The sequence below is a fragment of the Plasmodium brasilianum genome, chromosome 4, assembly GCF_023973825.1.
Source record: "Plasmodium brasilianum strain Bolivian I chromosome 4, whole genome shotgun sequence".
NCBI classification, from domain to species: Eukaryota; Apicomplexa; class Aconoidasida; order Haemosporida; family Plasmodiidae; genus Plasmodium; species Plasmodium brasilianum.
The window spans coordinates 1,070,305-1,088,842 of NC_090117.1; the positions used below are offsets into that span (position 1 = coordinate 1,070,305).

The 18,538-nt window shown below is 20.4% G+C and overlaps 4 protein-coding genes across 4 annotated transcripts; all 4 read left to right on the plus strand.

The window, feature by feature from the left end:
• Positions 1 to 4,198: 4,198 nt before the first annotated feature.
• On the plus strand, positions 4,199 to 5,657 carry MKS88_001240 (uncharacterized protein; the record flags this gene model as incomplete). The annotated part of the gene is made up of 2 exons (XM_067214151.1): positions 4,199 to 4,414; positions 4,785 to 5,657. 2 exons carry the CDS (start codon positions 4,199 to 4,201, stop codon positions 5,655 to 5,657), a joined length of 1,089 nt encoding a protein of 362 aa, XP_067075166.1.
• A 3,621-nt stretch (positions 5,658 to 9,278) lies between these two features.
• Positions 9,279 to 10,851, plus strand: MKS88_001241 (uncharacterized protein; the record flags this gene model as incomplete). The annotated part of the gene is made up of 2 exons (XM_067214152.1): positions 9,279 to 9,473; positions 9,637 to 10,851. 2 exons carry the CDS (start codon positions 9,279 to 9,281, stop codon positions 10,849 to 10,851), a joined length of 1,410 nt encoding a protein of 469 aa, XP_067075167.1.
• A 2,504-nt stretch (positions 10,852 to 13,355) lies between these two features.
• Positions 13,356 to 14,698, plus strand: MKS88_001242 (uncharacterized protein; the record flags this gene model as incomplete). The annotated part of the gene is made up of 2 exons (XM_067214153.1): positions 13,356 to 13,553; positions 13,790 to 14,698. 2 exons carry the CDS (start codon positions 13,356 to 13,358, stop codon positions 14,696 to 14,698), a joined length of 1,107 nt encoding a protein of 368 aa, XP_067075168.1.
• Positions 14,699 to 16,839: 2,141 nt separating this feature from the next.
• Positions 16,840 to 17,347, plus strand: MKS88_001243 (uncharacterized protein; the record flags this gene model as incomplete). The annotated part of the gene is made up of 2 exons (XM_067214154.1): positions 16,840 to 16,917; positions 17,087 to 17,347. The coding sequence occupies 2 exons, from the start codon at positions 16,840 to 16,842 to the stop codon at positions 17,345 to 17,347; spliced, it is 339 nt and encodes a 112-aa protein (XP_067075169.1).
• Positions 17,348 to 18,538: the final 1,191 nt, after the last annotated feature.

The following is an 18,538-nucleotide window of genomic DNA, read 5'->3' on the forward strand; positions in this document are numbered from 1 at the left end:
CATATTAAAAAACCATAAAAACATATTAATTTTAATTACAATTTAACACTACTTCAACACCCCCCTTCTTATAATTTAAGATAACATATTCTTAAATAGTATAACAATTTTAAGTTCAAGCCGATATATATATTAAAGGATTTTTCTAATATTTTGTTGTTCTCCCTAGTCGTTTTTTCTCTGAGTATATATAAATATATACATATGATGGTGTTATTATAAATTTTGTTAACATTAATTATGCAGCCTTGATATATTTCAGAATTTTATTATGTTATTTACAGTATATTTTTAAAATAAAGAAAAATAAATATAAACTTTTGGTTAATGTTAACGAGTTAATTTTATTTTTAGAACAATATTTTTGTCATATACATAAATAATAATGCATAACGGACAAAGATTACGTGAAAATTTAAATAATATATATAATATATATATATATATATAATATATATATATATTTAAATACTAAAATGATTTGACTCAAATTGTTCGTATATTGAAAACAAACTTCAAGATTGCTATACATTTTGAAAAAAATAGAAACTTAAAAAAAAATATATAAAAATACTTTAAGCATTTAGAAAAATGGAAAAGAATTTTTTTCAATAAAAAAAAAAAAAGGAAGAATAATGTTTTAACTTTTTTGCCTTTTTTAATTAATTCACATATTATTTTAATACGTTAATAAATAAAAAAAAAAAAAATAGGCAAAATAATGAATTTTTTTCGTAGAAATTAATTTCATATAATGTATATAACGTAGTATATGTGTTTCATATTATGAAAAAAGATAAAATGAAATTATTTATATACCTAGAATACATATATACATGTGCATGTAAGCTGTTTAGTTCTATTTATATGTGATACATATTTAACTGTATTCTAGGTATTAGGCGCAGAAAAAACGTTTAAGAGTTTTTTTTTTCCCCAGATATTGTATGTTCATTTTTATTTACAAATAAAGTACAATTAGAAAACATATGTTGACATGAAAGAAAAAGAACAACCATGAGGGAGATACAGAAAAAAAAAAAAAAAAAACTATAACATATTTGCACACTAATATAAATTATTATGGATAGTGATACAATACTTTATAAATTGGTTTCCATTTTTAGGTAAATTTTGGATTAAATCATATGATATGTAGTGTTCTTTTTTAGAAGTGCGTTTATGTAATTAATATGTAATATATGTATATTACATACATATTATGTATATGTTAATGCACATGAATAAATTGTGGTGTTCGTCTATGTTGTATTACTTCTTTTTATTCTAAAATGTTTATTATAATATCATTATTCTTGAATGAGTTTTTTTTTTAAAAAAGGAAAAATTTAAGCTGTTGTACATATTTTATTAAATGTACCCATTATAATTTAAAAATAGTTTGTTTTTATTTTCTCCTTGTACGTAAAAGAATAAATAAAAGATAAAAAAAATATATATAAAAATTGGTAGGGCCATTCTCATTTTTTAAAATATTCCTATTAATACAATTGAAGTATGTTATAATATTTATAAAAAAGTTAATTTAATATGTTCTTTCTGAACTATAATATCAGAATATTGTTACTATTGTTTTTTTGAATATTTATGAATAAGATTCAAATGGATTATTATTTATATGAAGAACTACTGTTTTGCGTATGTCTTTCTTTAGAAAAACGAAGAGAGCGGAGGCACAATAGTTTTTTATATTTGAAAAATAATAAAAAATAGGTGTTAAATATTATTCAATTTTACCAGTAAAAAGGAAATGAACTCTATTTAGAATAAATGAAAATGAATTACTAGGTTTTGAGCTGATAGAAAAATGCTATTTCTTTCACGTATTTTTTAAAAAATGTATATTAAATATTTATATTTAAAGAAAGTTAGACATTCTTGTACTTTTTTAATTATTCTAAATATTCAGAAAATATCAGGAATATTATATTGAGATCTATTAATTCATTTAAATAAAGAATTACTATTATTATGGATAAAAATAAAACAGGGAATGAATAATGCATATATGTACATAACAACTCATTGGTAACATATATAAATACATACATATGATAATACTGTTTTTTATTGTTTATGGTATTTTAATAAGCTTAAAGGGGTGAAGAAAAAAGTAATTAATATTTTATTTTACATATAAAAAAAAAGAAAAAAGTAAATTAATCTATTAATTAAATAAAAAAAAAAACGAAAAGCGGAATTTTAATTACCCCAAATAAAATTTTTATTCATTATATGTTTTTTTATTAATAACCTTTAAACTTTCCATAACTAAATAATTATTTTTACACCATTCTACCATTTAAATTATGATATGAAGACCTACAACTAATATTTCATATATAATCTATTAACTCAAACTTGCTACTAGTTCATTTTTATTTTATACTCGTAATTGTATTTAGAAAATTTAGAAGGAGCCTTATCTGTGGGAACTGCATTATTTAAAATTAATTTATTTTATAAATATATGCTAAATATAATAATTACGTTATTATGTTGTGTTTTCATTTCATATATATTATTCTGTTTATTTCTTTTTTTGGAATTATTTTATTATTTTTTTTTTATTTTTCAATTAAAAAAAAAATATGCATTAACGAAATATTATCTTTTTCGCTTGTAAGAGAATTATTAATTTAAAGCGTTTTAAAAATATTGTTGTAAATATAAACAAATGCATGTATTTGTTTTTTTTTATGGAATTAAAAATTTTTCAGTTAAATGTTTTTCTCATTTAATCCTTTAAGACGAAATGAATTTTAGTCTAATTTATTTTTACTATTATGGAATTGTAAAAAATATTACATGAAGTTTACTAATATTTGTACAAATATAATAATTTCATTGAGGCCTGTATAAATAAATACATGAACAAAGAATGATAAATATGAATATAATATAGCATGGTCTTTATTTATAGGACGTACATGTATAAATATTTATATATTCTGAAATTATTATATTAACTATAAATAAAAAATTAAAACCGATTTAAGTATACAAAAAATGAATATTTTTAGTTATTTCATAAATCACTAATAATATTAAGTTTATTATTGTATCATATTATATAAAGAACCAAAGTACGTAAATATTTAAGTTTTGTTGTATTTTATATGATTTATTATTTTAAGACAGCTATATTTGTATACAACTTATTATGAAGTTATATAAAAAAACATTGTTGTAATATAGTTAGTATTATATTATTTTATTTTTTTTAAAGTTTATACATTTTTTTTTGTTTTACCCTTGTTAGATTATAATTTAATATATATAAATATATATATATTATGTATATACTAATATATATTTATATATGTGTTTAATAAGTTATATATATATATATATATAATATAAAAATACGTAGTACATATAAATAAAGTACATTTTAGTATTACAACCAATCTATTTTTCATAATAAAAATATATATATATATGTATTATATATATATAATACATATAATATAAAATATTTTATATTCCTAAAAAAGGAATACTTTTTTTCTGTATTGTTTTCAATGAATTTTAGAATAATTTATTATATAAATTATTTTACATAAAGAATTAAATAATTCTTATTATTGTTTTAATAAACGTTTAATATATATACTAATAAAATGAACGTATTTATTTTATATTAGGTATATATATATATTTAAATTATTTTGTAATTTTTTTTTTTTTTTAAGCGCTAAGAAATAAATAGTACTATATATTTTGAAAAAAAGTAAACTTCTTAGTGTATTTTTTTTGAAAGTATATTTTGTTATTCAAGAAGAAATAAGGCTATGTATAGATATAAATAAAAAAGCTTTTAATCATTGAAAACATTTTAGCTTATTTAATTTTTATTATTTGTTATTCTATAAAAAATTACATATTTGCGGAATTGAAATAGTCATTATTTAATTCTACAAAATTATGTAATAATAATGCGTTAATAATGTGTGTTTAATATTGAAACTATTTTTTAATGGAATTTTTATGATAAAATAAATAAAAAGAGAAATGTACCATTTTAAATAGTTTTTTATGTATTATAATATATTGCAAATATATACTGTTATACTGAAAGTTCATTTTATTTTTTATTTTTTTTTTTTTTTTGTTTTTTAATAAAACTGTTCGTAACTTTTGTTTACTATTTAAGAAAATATATGACAGAGGAGAAATGATTAATAATTTAAATTCTAATAATATGTCAAACGCCAATAAAAATGAAGGACACTCAAGTGGACATGTTCTTGTAAGTAATAAAGACTTGGGATCATCCGATGTGAATGTTAGAGGTTGTTATAGGACAAATGAAAAAAATGAAAAGACCCCATATTTTATTAAATTCTCTATGTTTACCGTTTTAATTTTGGTACTGCACATTTTTAACAATGTAAGAAGAAAATTAGAAAAAAAGAAAAAAAATTCGAAATATATAATATAAAATGACGATAATAAAATTATTATTATTGTTATTGCTACTATTATTGTTACTGTTATTGTTATTATTATTGTTACTATTATTGTTATTATTATTGTTATTATTATTGTTATTATTACTATTATTTTTATTGTTATTGGTAATGATAATATTATTGTTATTTTTATTATCGTTTAACAGAAGCATCTTTAAATTTTTGTTATTTCTTTTTGTGTTATCTGTGTAGTTTGTTTTTTTAAAACTTCATGAATGTATAATTATGTTTTCTCTTTTGTAATAATAAAAAAAATACTTATTTTTTTTGTAAATTTTTATTTTATAGTGTACATATAATAAAACTTTAGATGTTAAAGGAAGAAATGTAGAAAATGAAATTTTAAACATAAAAGGTAGCAGATGTTTGGCACAATTTATGAAAAAAATATCACAGATAAAAGGTTCTTTAATGGGAGGAAACTCTTCCGGAAGAGAAGAAGATGAAGAAGAAGATGATGATGATGATAATGATGATGATGAAACTGATGAAGAAGAAATAAATAATGAAGAAAAAGGAAAAAAGAAGGAAAATTGTTCACACAATGAAGAAGAAACTTCAGAAAAAAATATAGAGAAATATAGGAAAATGGCAGAAGAAACATATAGAAAAAAATTAGAAGAAAGATATAAAAAAATGACTGAAGAAGAACCAAGACATATACCACAACCATTACCATATCCTAATAATTGTCCTGATATTCCTCCCCAACTAACTGAAGAACAATTTATACAATTATTAAAGATGTTACCACCCGAACATTTACTACAGCTTCAACAACAAATGCAACCACAACAACGACTACAAGCACAAGGACCTATAAATAGGATGCAAGAAATGCCTTCAACTTCAAATGGAGAAGGAGGTGGTTTTCCTTTTGGAAGCCCTGAAGAAATGTTACAATTCATGAAATTTATAAATGAAAGACAAAACATGAATCAAAGGTGTGGTCAAGTTGAAGTGTATGATGAAGGGGAAGGACAAAAGAAATCAATTATAAAAAATATGTTTAAAGATATAACTAAGATGAGTCCAATGATTTGGCCTGCCGTACCTCCCCTTTTAATGATGTTCATTGGAACACAAAAAACATATTTGATACTATATACGTTATCCTTGATACAAGATGCATTTAATTTTGTACAGAAAATAAGAAATTGATGAATCGTGAAAATTTACTGTTTTAGCGCAATCTGGAAAATAATACTTGTGTTTCAAGTGTCATAATAAATTGAAGTTAGATGTTGTTCTTTCTTCCTTTCTTGTTCTTTGTATATATATATATAATATATTATCATATATGTGAGGTATTAAAATTTTTGGCTTATTAAATTAAATTTTTAAATTAAATAAGAACTTTTCCTAAAGCTTTAAATTTAATACTTCAATTTAAATTATATATTCAAGAATTCACGTAAGAGTAAAAAAATTTACAAACGTTTTATCTTTTATATTTTTCAAAAGTATATATTAGTTTTCAATTTTATTTGTTTATTTTAATTTATGTTTCTCAAAAAATGCACCTTTTTTATACATGGTAAATATTCCAATTTATGTTATGAATATAAATACAGAACATTACATATACATATAAATATATATGTATACAGTTTTAATGTTTTGTCTACATATATATAAATTAATTTGTCTCAACTTGAAAAATGTATATTAAGAGCTTTAATTTTTATATGCATATATACATATAGCGGCTTTATATGAAAAGCGTACATACATTACAATTTGTATATATGCATTTTGATTAATAATGCAAAGGATATTTGAAGCAAAAAAAAAGAAAAAAATGAATAAATTAGCGTTACCGAAGTTAGTTTGTACTTCTCATTTGAAAAATAATAAAACTCTTATTATTTTATTTTTTTTTTTGCCCATTATAGTATTCAAACTTTTATTTGAAAACGTTAATAAAATTTTTTTTTAATTTTGTTACTAATATATAATATTTGGGTATACATACAAAATATGCCCTAATTATTTAATTATACTAATAATAAAAATAAAAAGATTCTTTTCATATTTTAATATTTGTTCACTGAAAATCCCATATTTGTAAAACATATTCAATATTGTCCTAACAGTTTTACATGAAAAAGGTGGTAGTGAAAAACACTTTTAAAAAAAAAATATTACATTAATGGTATTTTTACACCTATCATCTATAATATTACATTTTAATAAGAATTGAACTTCCATATATATATTTTATAGGTGTCAATTTTATTTTCAATAAATTTGCTATATTTTTAAAATTGATTTATAGAGCTGTTTATTTAACCATCTTTTACTTTCATATAGTGACAATGTATTAAATAAGCGTTTTAATTTATTTTAATATGTATTATTTATAATGAAAAAAAAAAAAAAAAAAGTCTATTTTCATATTAACATTTGAATAACAATTTGATAAATGCTTTTATATTAATTTGTACATATAAATTTGAAAAAAACTGTATATAAATATATAAATTTAATATAAAGGGGGGTGATTTGATTACAAAATTTTTTACAAAATTAATTTATTTTCCCATTTTTAATAAATCGAAAATAAAATTGTTATTAAAGCGTACTCATAAATTTCTACAATACTACAAACCGTTTAACATATATAATACTTATAATGATGTAAACACCATATTGATATTATTAACATTTTTGAAAAAGAATTTTTAAGTGTAATTTATGTGACATTTGATCACATATTTTAAAAATAAATAATTAAATATATGGCATAAATTTTGTATATTCCAATCTTAATATTTTGGGAAGAAATAATAGTCTTTAAAATTCTTATTATTTTTATAGCTATTAAAAAATTAGTAACATATACATTGCCAGTATGTGTACAAAAATATATTGTAGACATATCAGTCTTTATAAAATTTTACTTTACGATTTGCGAAGCACCGTATATCATTCCCTTTCTCATAATTATTATACAACCATTTCAAATAAGACTTATTGGTTTAATATGTTAATAATATGTTATAATGTTATTTAATATACTTATTTTTACGGCTACAGAGCAGATCAAGTAAAACCCTTTATTATGCGTACATACAAATATAAAATACATGTATGTATATATTTATTTATAATATTATTCTGCGCTTCTTACATATTTAAATTGCACTTACACGTATTAAATAAATGCACCTAATATCCATAAATACAATATGTAAAAAATAAAAATAAATAAATGTTTTAAGTGCACATACAAACAAATATAACTGAAAAAACGAACTTACAACAAATATATTGTTAAATAAGTAAAAATTTAATGAATAATTTAAATTCGATATTTCAAAATAGGGGTAAACATAAAATATAATATTTGAAAAAAATAAATGCTATTATTGTTAAATTTTGGCAATACATATTAAAGTGATATATTTTCCTTTTATCCCTTTTATGGGCTGAATCATTTGTTATAATAATAATTTAAAATTTTAAAAAATATAAATACAAGATTTTAATCATTACAATATAGATATCTCGGTTCAAGTTCCATAATATACTAACTTAAAAAATTTTTTTTTCGTTTATTATTAACCATATTCACATGGGTGGGATAAAAATATTTAATAATAAATTATTTTTTAAAAAAAGCTATTTTTTTAAAAACATAAATAATAATAAAAAACAGAAAAAACAGAAAAAAATAAGAGGTAAAAATAGATTCATTTGTGTGTTTGTATTTATTACCTTCCATTTATATATATATATATATATATATACATAAACATGATATACAATTATACAGTTAATATTATATAATTGTATATACATGTATATTATATGTTTATATACATAAACATGATATACAATTATACAGTTAATATTATATAATTGTATATACATGTATATTATATGTTTATATACATGTAATTGTATGTTCATGTACATATTTTTTTTTTTTTAAAGCAAAAATTGGAAATAAATAAAATTTTAACGATATAAAAAAAAGAAATTCGCCAATAATATAAAAAAAAAAAATTAAATTAAATAAGAAAATTATATAAATATTGAAACGTTTTTATTGATTAATGGAAATACCTAAATAAACAAAAAAAAAAAACGAAATAAAAGATAATATAAGCAAGCACTGTGATATATTTTTTCACACTATTAAACGACTAAAAACTTTTAAAACTTTTTCCAAAAAATAAAATGATGAACAAAATATAAAAACAATAATTTAAGAAGTGTATGAAAAAAAAAACTAAAAATAAAAAATATTTAGTTCATTGTATTTTATTGAATTAAATAAAATTTATTAATAAAATTATTTTTAATAGTAATATATATTTTTTATTTTCATGTTAAATAGTAGTCTCATATTTTTATATATATTATAAGCATTATAGCAGTTTTTATAGCGGCAAAATAAAAAATTTACTTTACAAATATAGTATGGATTATGATATCATAAAAAATATTATTATTTAATAGAATTTTTTTTTTGACTGTATTTATTTATATGAAAAAATAAGTTGAATATATATAGTACTAAATAGCAGGGACGAAAGAATAATAGAATTACTATTGTAATTTAAATATATATGTGTGCATATTTTGTATGTTTTTTATATTATAAATTTAATTTGATTATTTAATATATTTTTATGAAGGAATTAATCATATATAATAGAAATTCCTTTGTTTAATTAATACGATAAGAAGGGAACAAATTATTTATGTCATTACATATGTACAAATATACATATTTATTTATTAATATAATTTAACTTCATAAAACTTAAGAATATGGAATTTAGCGACATGAATCCCGTTACAACAGGAGGGTATCCTTTTTCTTTTAATAAGAAAGAAGTCAGAAATTATTTTATTGATTATTTAGAAGAGGAAGGAAAATGTTACAGGAAGAAGGATTTAAAAAGTTCAATAATTTTTAGATGTTTTGTTTTATCCATTCTTACGCTGTTACATATTATTTTACAAGTATGATAAAAGAAAAATTTGGAAATTCCTATATATCATTACATGTATATCTTTTTAATTTGTTTTATTTAATTATTCTAAAACAAAAAAGAACAAAAAAATGAAAAAAAGTATTCATCTTGAATAATTTTTTAATAAAAATATTTTTAATTCCTGTTTGCAGAATACAAACATATTTGCACGTTATAGCACTTTTAGAAATACCCAGTTGTGTAGTAGATATACAAGAGAATTAGCCGAAAGGAAAAATGCGAAGGTTGGTAATAATAATACAAATAATACTATGTTAAGGGAGGGAAATCCAAAGCCATCCCCCCCAAAGGTGGGAAATCAGGAGCCACCTAATAAATCAGTTAAACTAGGGGAAAAATCAAGAAATTTAAATGTGAAAATGGATTCTCCTTCAAAATCTCAACCCTCTAAAACGAACAATCCGCAGACAGACAGGAAGCAGATCATATTAGGAGAAACTTCTAGATCTCTTCTTTCAGGAGGAGATGCAAGTCCTAAGCCATCCCCTGTAGGGAGGGATTTTCCTCAACCAGAAAGTAAACCAGTCGAAACAGATAGACGTTCAAGGCATAATAGTATCGATAAGGGAGATAATGCAGTTTTAAAAGAAAAAAGAGTACAAGGAGGTACTTCAGAAGCAAACGAAAATGAAAAGTTAGATATGAAAAAGAAGGGAAATGATCCTTTATTGAAAAGGAATATACAAGATGGTCAACCGCTAGGAAAGGAACCCTCAGAGAAAATAGGTGAAAATGGCATAAATGTTGAGCTTATTAAAAAAAATGAAGATTTGGTGAAAAAGGATATAAGTAAATTTGAAATAAAAGATCTCCGAGAATCTATTAATAAACCTGACTTTGAAATTACATTGTTGCGTAAATATAACAGAATAGTTGATTGTAAGAATGTGGAATTGCCTTATGGTTGTACGTCTTCTGATTTTATTAAATATATGTCGGAATTAGATTTAAGTAAAAAGCTTGAGAATTTAAAGTATTTTGGAGATCCTAAAAGTATGTATCTTATATATAAATATGTTCACGATCATGAAAGGGTAGAATTTTGGAAAGTAAGAAATATTTTATGGAAATTATGTGAGGATTTAGAAGCAAAGTTTAAAATACCAAAGGAAATTAAAATAAAAGAATGGAATAATATTTTTGCTAAATTGATAGAGGAATTATTAAAAAAGGATCAAAAAAGTTATGCAGAGTTGCATGAATTAATTAAAATTGGAAATTGTGTTAGATCGAAGTTTATTGAATTCATAGTTGGTAAAAGACATTCATGGAAGCTGTTCTCCAATGAAATGAATGACAAATTTACGGAAGAATTGGCTACTAATTTAGTGAAATATGCAAAATAAAATTATAATGATGTAGGTGACTTGAATAGAAAGTGCTGATTTATTAAATTGATAAAATTATGAAAAAATATAATTAATCCCGGAGATTAAATTGGCTATAGCTGCTGTTCTATGTGAAACATAGATTCTTCTTCTCCGTTAACATTTCTATCATTATCGCTATATATATCGTTATATATACTGTTATAATTATCGATATTTTTATCGTTATTATTATCGTTATTATTATCGTTATTATTATCGTTATTATTATCGTTATTATTATCTTCTTTTTATTTTATTTTATTTTGTTTTCTACTGTTAACTGATAATATTACTTATATAAGTAATAGTGAAAGTTGAGTATAACATTAATTTTATTGATATAAAAAGTATATCACATAAAAACGTTTTTTTTAATTTATGAAATTAATATATATTTTTTATAGAACTGTTCATTTCGGAATTTTTATCATTCTAAAGTATGTTAATTATAATTAAAAAAAAAAAAGAGAGAATTATATATATATATATATATATATATATATATATATATATATCTGTATATATCTATGTATATATCTATATATATATATATATGTATTTATATATGTATATATCCATATATATATATATATGTATTTATATATGTATTTATATTTTTTTTCATTAAATTCTTTATTTGATGAAAATGTGCTCTTTAATTTAGCTGTTTTTTCTTTTTGTGTAAATTGTAAAATTAATATAAAAGAAATTATATATCTGTTATAACTTTATTTATTAAATATTTTTTCATAAATATGTTGAAAATGTTATTTGTGATTATGTGCAATTTATTATGAGAAACGATAGTTTATATATGCATAGTATATCCATGTTCTGTTCATTTAATTATCTGTAAAACTATTATAACAGTAGTTGTATAAATATTATTATAATGATTTAACGATAACTACACTTTTTAATATATTCATATTAAATATTTATAAGAAAAATAAAAGAAAAAAATACCTACAGAACCTTTTTAAATATATATAGTTTTTGCATTTGTTTGGTACAGTTTACCAGTATAATTTTCTTCTAATTTAAATATGTTAAGTTATAAAGACGAAAAGAAGAAAGAAAAAAAGAAAGCCAATAATAATTTATGTGAATAAATAAATAGTATACTTCATATCAAATTAGCATTCCTTATGAACATTTGTAGTGTAAATGGTTATGCTATATATATAATATATATACATATATATTGTACAGCAAATTAAAGGAAATCTAAAAAGAACTGCAAAAATTTTCTGCACGATTTTTGTTTAAAATGAGATAATGAATAATTGCAGAATACAAAAGTATTTTAATATAAAGTACTATTGAGATAAATATAATTTTTTGTTTATTTTATTTTTTTAGCTGTTCCCTTATATATGTAGCTGAACATTATGTTAAAACTTTTTTTTCATTGTGTTATGTTGAAACAAGCTCATATCGTTATATAATGTTTGATTAATAGAATAATTATATTTTAACAATTTTTAACATACATTTATATATAATTTTAAGTTATAGAATGATAATTAAAGATTATATAAAGTTTTTTTTTTTTTTATAATATTAAATAAGATGAACACTACTGTAATAATATTGAATAATGGTATATAATTTTTAGTACAAATAAAAAAAGAAAATAAAAAAGAAATAAAAGTAATTAGAACTGTTCTGAAATTTATTAATCGAATTATTCCAATGACTTTTTTATAATTAAGTTCAGTTTTAGAAATATAATTATTAATATTTGTAATAAGAACTTCTACGTACTTTGTATTTTAATTTCTATATAATTCTATATTTAAGAAAAAAAAGAAAAAAAAAAGAAAAAAAAAGAAAAAAATGAAAAAAGAGAAAAAAAAGAAAAAAAAAGAAAAAAAAAGAAAAAAAAAAAAAACCTAAATATAGCTGTATTTATGTTACATACTCCTTTTATAAAAATATATATAACTTGGTAAATAACGAAAGAATAATATTCAGAAAAAATTTCCACATCTGAGTTGTAAAAATAGATATGATGAAACAAAAATATAATGTAATTATCTCATTAAGTAATATATTATATATTAAATAAGTTTATACAGATAAATTTATTTAAATACAAATTATTAATTTTTTTTCTTTCTAATTAAATAAATGATAGAGGAGGGAAAATATTAGGCAATAGTGATAAAAAAAAAATAATATTTAAAAAATTAATATTATTCATTTTCTAAGATACAGTCAATATAAAATAACAAAGCCTGTAGATCTTTATTCAGGGGTACATTTTTTGATGCTAAAAAAGAAACTTTTATGAAACTTTTTTTTTTTTTTTTCTTTATGTTCAAAACCTTTTATGAAATTATTAATATGATTTAAATATTATTGTGCTACCCATTAATTTACAAAAAAAGAATATAAATAAATTAATAAATAAACAAATAAACAAACAATATATTTTTAACAAAATAAACTGTTTCATATTTATGAATTAAAAGAAAATGTATAATATATTTTCCAAGATACCAGCTGTTCATACAGCTCATTACCCTTTACTTTTGTGTAAAACAGAAGATAAAAAGAACCATAGAAATTCATCAGGGCAGGGAAAAGACTTTAAAAATAAAGATTTAGAAAAAGCTATAGCTCTTAGGCTTTTTATTTTGTGTCTACTTATTTTGTTTTACATGTTTTTACAAGTATGTTAAAATGTAAATTTGAAAGTGTATATATACTCACATATATATATGTATAGGAATGTGTACATTTATCCATATCCATGTATATTTATATATATGTGTACACGTGTATTTATATATATATATCTTTATATGTATATATTTTTTCTGGACTCTACTGACACGTTTAACTAAATAAAGAATTAATAAAAGATATATACAATTTTTGAACAAATTCTTTTTAATTATCGTTATAGAACATAGATGTATATGAAGATAGTAATATTATTTCAGAATGGAAAAAGTATAATAATAGATTTTTAAGAAAACTATCTAAAAAAAGAAATATGAGCGAAAAAATGAAGAATGTAGGATCCGACATAAATGGAGATGAATACAACAAGTTGACCACAAAAACAAATGTAAAATTATGCAAACATAAAATAAAAAATTCCAATTGTTCGAAAAGCGAAGAAAAAAATTCAAGAAAAACTGGTACTTATCCTGGTGAATCTTCATTACGTAAACGCACAATGGATAAAAAAAAATATTTATTAACTATTCAGGAATTAAAAAAAAAATATGAAGCCTTAGCGTACAAGGATGTAAGTAAAAATGAAATAAAAGAGATAATGAAAGATATGGATTCTAATTATGAATTTATATCAGAAAATAAACATGATACTTCTACAGAAGATGAAAATGCAGAATTACCTTATGGATGTAAAGTTTCAGAGGTTTGTTTAAATATTACAGAGGAGAAACTAAAAAGAAAACTTAGTACGTTAAGTAGTAAAGTAAATCATAAAGTTATGTTTACAATATTTAACTATTTTCATGATTTTCAAAGAAAAAAGTATTTAAAATTAGGAGATTATCTGTGGAAAAATTATAAACAAATTAAAAAGGACTATGAAGTACCAGAAGAAATTGAAATGGAGATAGATAGCACTTCTTCTGATTTGATAAATACTCTATTGAAAAAGGATTATAATGACTTTAAGGATTTTTACGCTTTTGTTGGTGATGTACCACGTTCTAAAGAGAGCTTTATTAATTTTCTAAAAGAGAAGACCCACTCATGGTTATTATTGAGAAATAAGATGATGGAGAAGATAAAAAATGCTTTGGATATTGATTTTGAAGATTCCGAATCAGACGAATGATAACATTGAAGTTCAAAGAAATAGAGTGATGTTTTCTTATTAGTATTCTAATGAAAAATAAAATAATTAAATAAGTAAATTTACTAATATAAAGAAACAATTGGGCAATGTCAAGTTATTATATTTTGCTCCTAACAACGGATGATGATATAATATTAATTAGTTTGAAGAAGCACTATAATAAATAAAAATAATTTTTATATAAACAAAAATTAAAATAACTTTTAAAAGCTATTTTTTAATTTGTGATAATAAAAGATACCATTAATTAAAATTTTTCGTTAACATACATATTTTTTTTTTTTTTTTTTTGTCAAAACTATATAATAATTTAACTAAAGAAAACACTATATATTTTTTATAAATTTTTATTTTACTATTTTTTTTTGTAAATCAAAACATTGTTTTAAAAATTAAAATTATAACAGACCTTAATGAGTCCCAAGTTTTTAGAAGTATTCAAATAAATAAATATATATGTATGTATGTTGGTACCCCCATTTAAAATAGCACACTTTAATCTATTTACAACAACCTATATCACTCTTTTTGTTACAACTGTCATTACACTGTTGCGTAATTATTATATTTATAGGTTAAGGTTACCACATATTAATGGTAAGACGAATATTTAAACATAATAAGCATATGGATGTATTTATTATCCATTTGTTTATTAGAAGAATTTCTTATTTTACATGAAAAAAAAAAAAGATAAATAATAAGAGTGAGAAACTTCATAAAAACTGCGTGCACAGAGGAAGAGTTCAATAATATTTAAAAGAGCAGTAAAATTATACTTAATTTTAATATAAACGTGTAACTTTTATAAATGCACAAAATTAAAAAAAATTGATAGGAGAAAGTTTTTTTTGTAAAAATTATCTTACTAATATGAGCTAATGCCAGGAAAATTAAGCAGCATGATAATTCAAAATGCGTATAATACTATTATCTGTAATAGTATATAATTTTTTATTGACTTCATTTTTTTTTTTTAATGATATCATGCAGAATCCTACGCTTCCACTTTATTTTCATATCACTATACAGTTATGTAAGGCAATTTATCATCAAAGTCTATTTTCATAATAAAATATGCGTAATGTTGTTATAACAGTAACATACAAAAAATTGCTGTATTTTTTTATATTTTCATAAATTAAAATAACATTATATAACGTATCTTTTATAACTTCCGATAATATAATAAAACAATACATGAGGGGTTAAAAAAAAAGCAGAATATAATGTGTTAACAAATTTGTTCTGTTAATTCCTTATATGATAGTTTTATTTTTATAAGTAAAATAGAGCTAATATCTGTGTTTTCCCCATATAATTAAATTAAAAATTATGTATTCGGTTCTTTTATTATTATTATTATTATTATTATTATTATTATTGTTATTATTATAACTTTGTACATTTAAAAAAAAAATTAAAAAATGTATGATCATTTGTTCGAAGGTCTTAAATTACATGAGAGAGCAAATTTTTTTTTATATATTAATATTTTTTGCTAAAGCCAACCAGCTGAAATTTATTTCTAATATAATAAATTTCTAAAAACTTTGTACAAAAATATAAAACATGAGACAATAAAACAATATAAGTATTATACAATATATTTTTTAATTTATGCTCTCAATTGTTAATTCATTAAAAATAATTTTTTTTTTTTTTTTTGTACTATAGTTAAATAGAACAAAGGAAGGAAAAAAAAAATTAATTAAAATTTTAATTTTTAGTAAGCGTTCTTTAGTTTTATGGCATTTTTTATATAAATAACAAATATATTTTGACGTTATTAGTTGAATTTTTATGTAGCAGATGATTTTACGAAACTACCATTAATTAACATTTTGTAATTTTATAATTTATTGTGTACTTTAAAAAAATTTTTTTTTTTTCTTTTATTTCGCGAAAATTATAACAAGATACTGATTTTATATTTTTTCCCTTTAATTTTCAAGGAAAAACAAATATTATATCTTAAAATAGTTTGCTTTGTTTATATTTTTAAAAAAAATTGAATAAATAACTAAAAAATTAATAGGGGTTAATTACATATGACAGAAGGAAGTTCTTTAGTTGGTAAAAAGAATAACTCACTTGAATTAGAAGGAAAAAAATTTGAAATGAAAAATTTTACAAAAATTCCAAATTTCAAATTTTTTATTTTACTAGCTGTTGCCTTGTTATGTTTCATTTTACAGGTAAATACACCATAAAATAAAAAATTAGAAGTAACAACACCCTATATATATATATATATATATTAATTCTTTTAATTTGTATATTTTTTAAATGAAATTTATCTTTATCAAGAAACATTTTTTTTTAAAAACATTTTTTTAAAACATGATTTTATTTATATCGTAACAGAACACACAAAGATGGGATGACATAAATACAACTGTAGAATTACAATTAAGCAATAGATGTTTAAGGAACTTGTCTGAAACTTTTGAAGGTGTATTAAGTGCAGAATACACAAGAGACACTATTGATGTGGATAAAAAAAAAAAATTCTTTATTAAAAGTAACGAAAATTATGATAGGGTAATAAAAGAATTAAAAGAATTGTACAACATTAAGCAAGAAAATGATGATACATATAGTGAAAATGAAGGTACAAATACGTAACATGATAATGGAATTGTTTTGCATTTCCATTTAAAATTTCATATATGAACAAAAACACTGCCAAGAGCTGGACATAAATAAATTGATTGCTATTTAAAGAATTTTGTAGAAATTAAACAATATGTTTTTAACAGAGGAAAATAAGACATAAAAATTTTAGAAAAAAGTTTAGTAAACATGAAGCACTATATGGGGTACAATACATAAACTATTATCGCTTGATGCAAAACAAAACACCATGAAAAATAAGGATAGAATGAAATGACATATATAAATAAAGGAAAATAAACACAAAGATAGTAGTTATATATTTGTATTAGTTAATTTGTAAAGGTAAATGTTTGACCACTTTTGTAATTAAATTTTTTAAAAATAAGAATTATTCATGAAATATTTTTACGGAAGACATATATAGCATGTGGAAACATATAGGAAAGATTGAAAATATTATATTGAAGATTTATTTAAATAATTCGAATAAAATATTGAATATATCAGCTAAAGATTTAATTTTTACCAAAAAAAAAAAAAAAAAAAAAATTTAAATAAAATCCTCATTGTTGACCTTTTTGAATATTCTTTTTTTTCTTTTTTTTTCTTTTTTAATTTTTTACCACATGAAATAATTAAAAAATGTTAGAATATTTTATGATTTAACGAGAACTTAATGACATATTTCTTAAAAAAAAAAAAAAAAAATTAAGATTCATTGTCATTATTTTTAATGTTCAAACATGAATAAAATACCTTAGATTTAGAAACAATAATTTTTTATAAAAGCATTTTCTCCTAAGTAGTTATAAATTTATATAAATAAAGAGTTAAAATATTAATTTAATGTAAATCTTAAACGCTTGTTACATGATAAAAATAAGCAAATGTTCAAAAGTTAAATAATAGATTACTATTAAGATTTAAGGAATGAAATAGTATATATATAAAATGTTCAAAATTTATTTATTTAAATATGTTTGAAAATTCATATGTACCGTAGTAAACATTTGAAAAAAAATTAAAATTTCGCAAAGGTTGAATAATAAGTATCTTTTAGAATTAAACTATGAAAAGTTATTATGGTAACATTTGAAATAATTATTCATATGCTAGAAAAGAGGAAAATTCTGACCATCTGTTATATATTGTATATAATTTTATTTCGATAAAACTTTTAGTGATTCTAATTATTTTTTT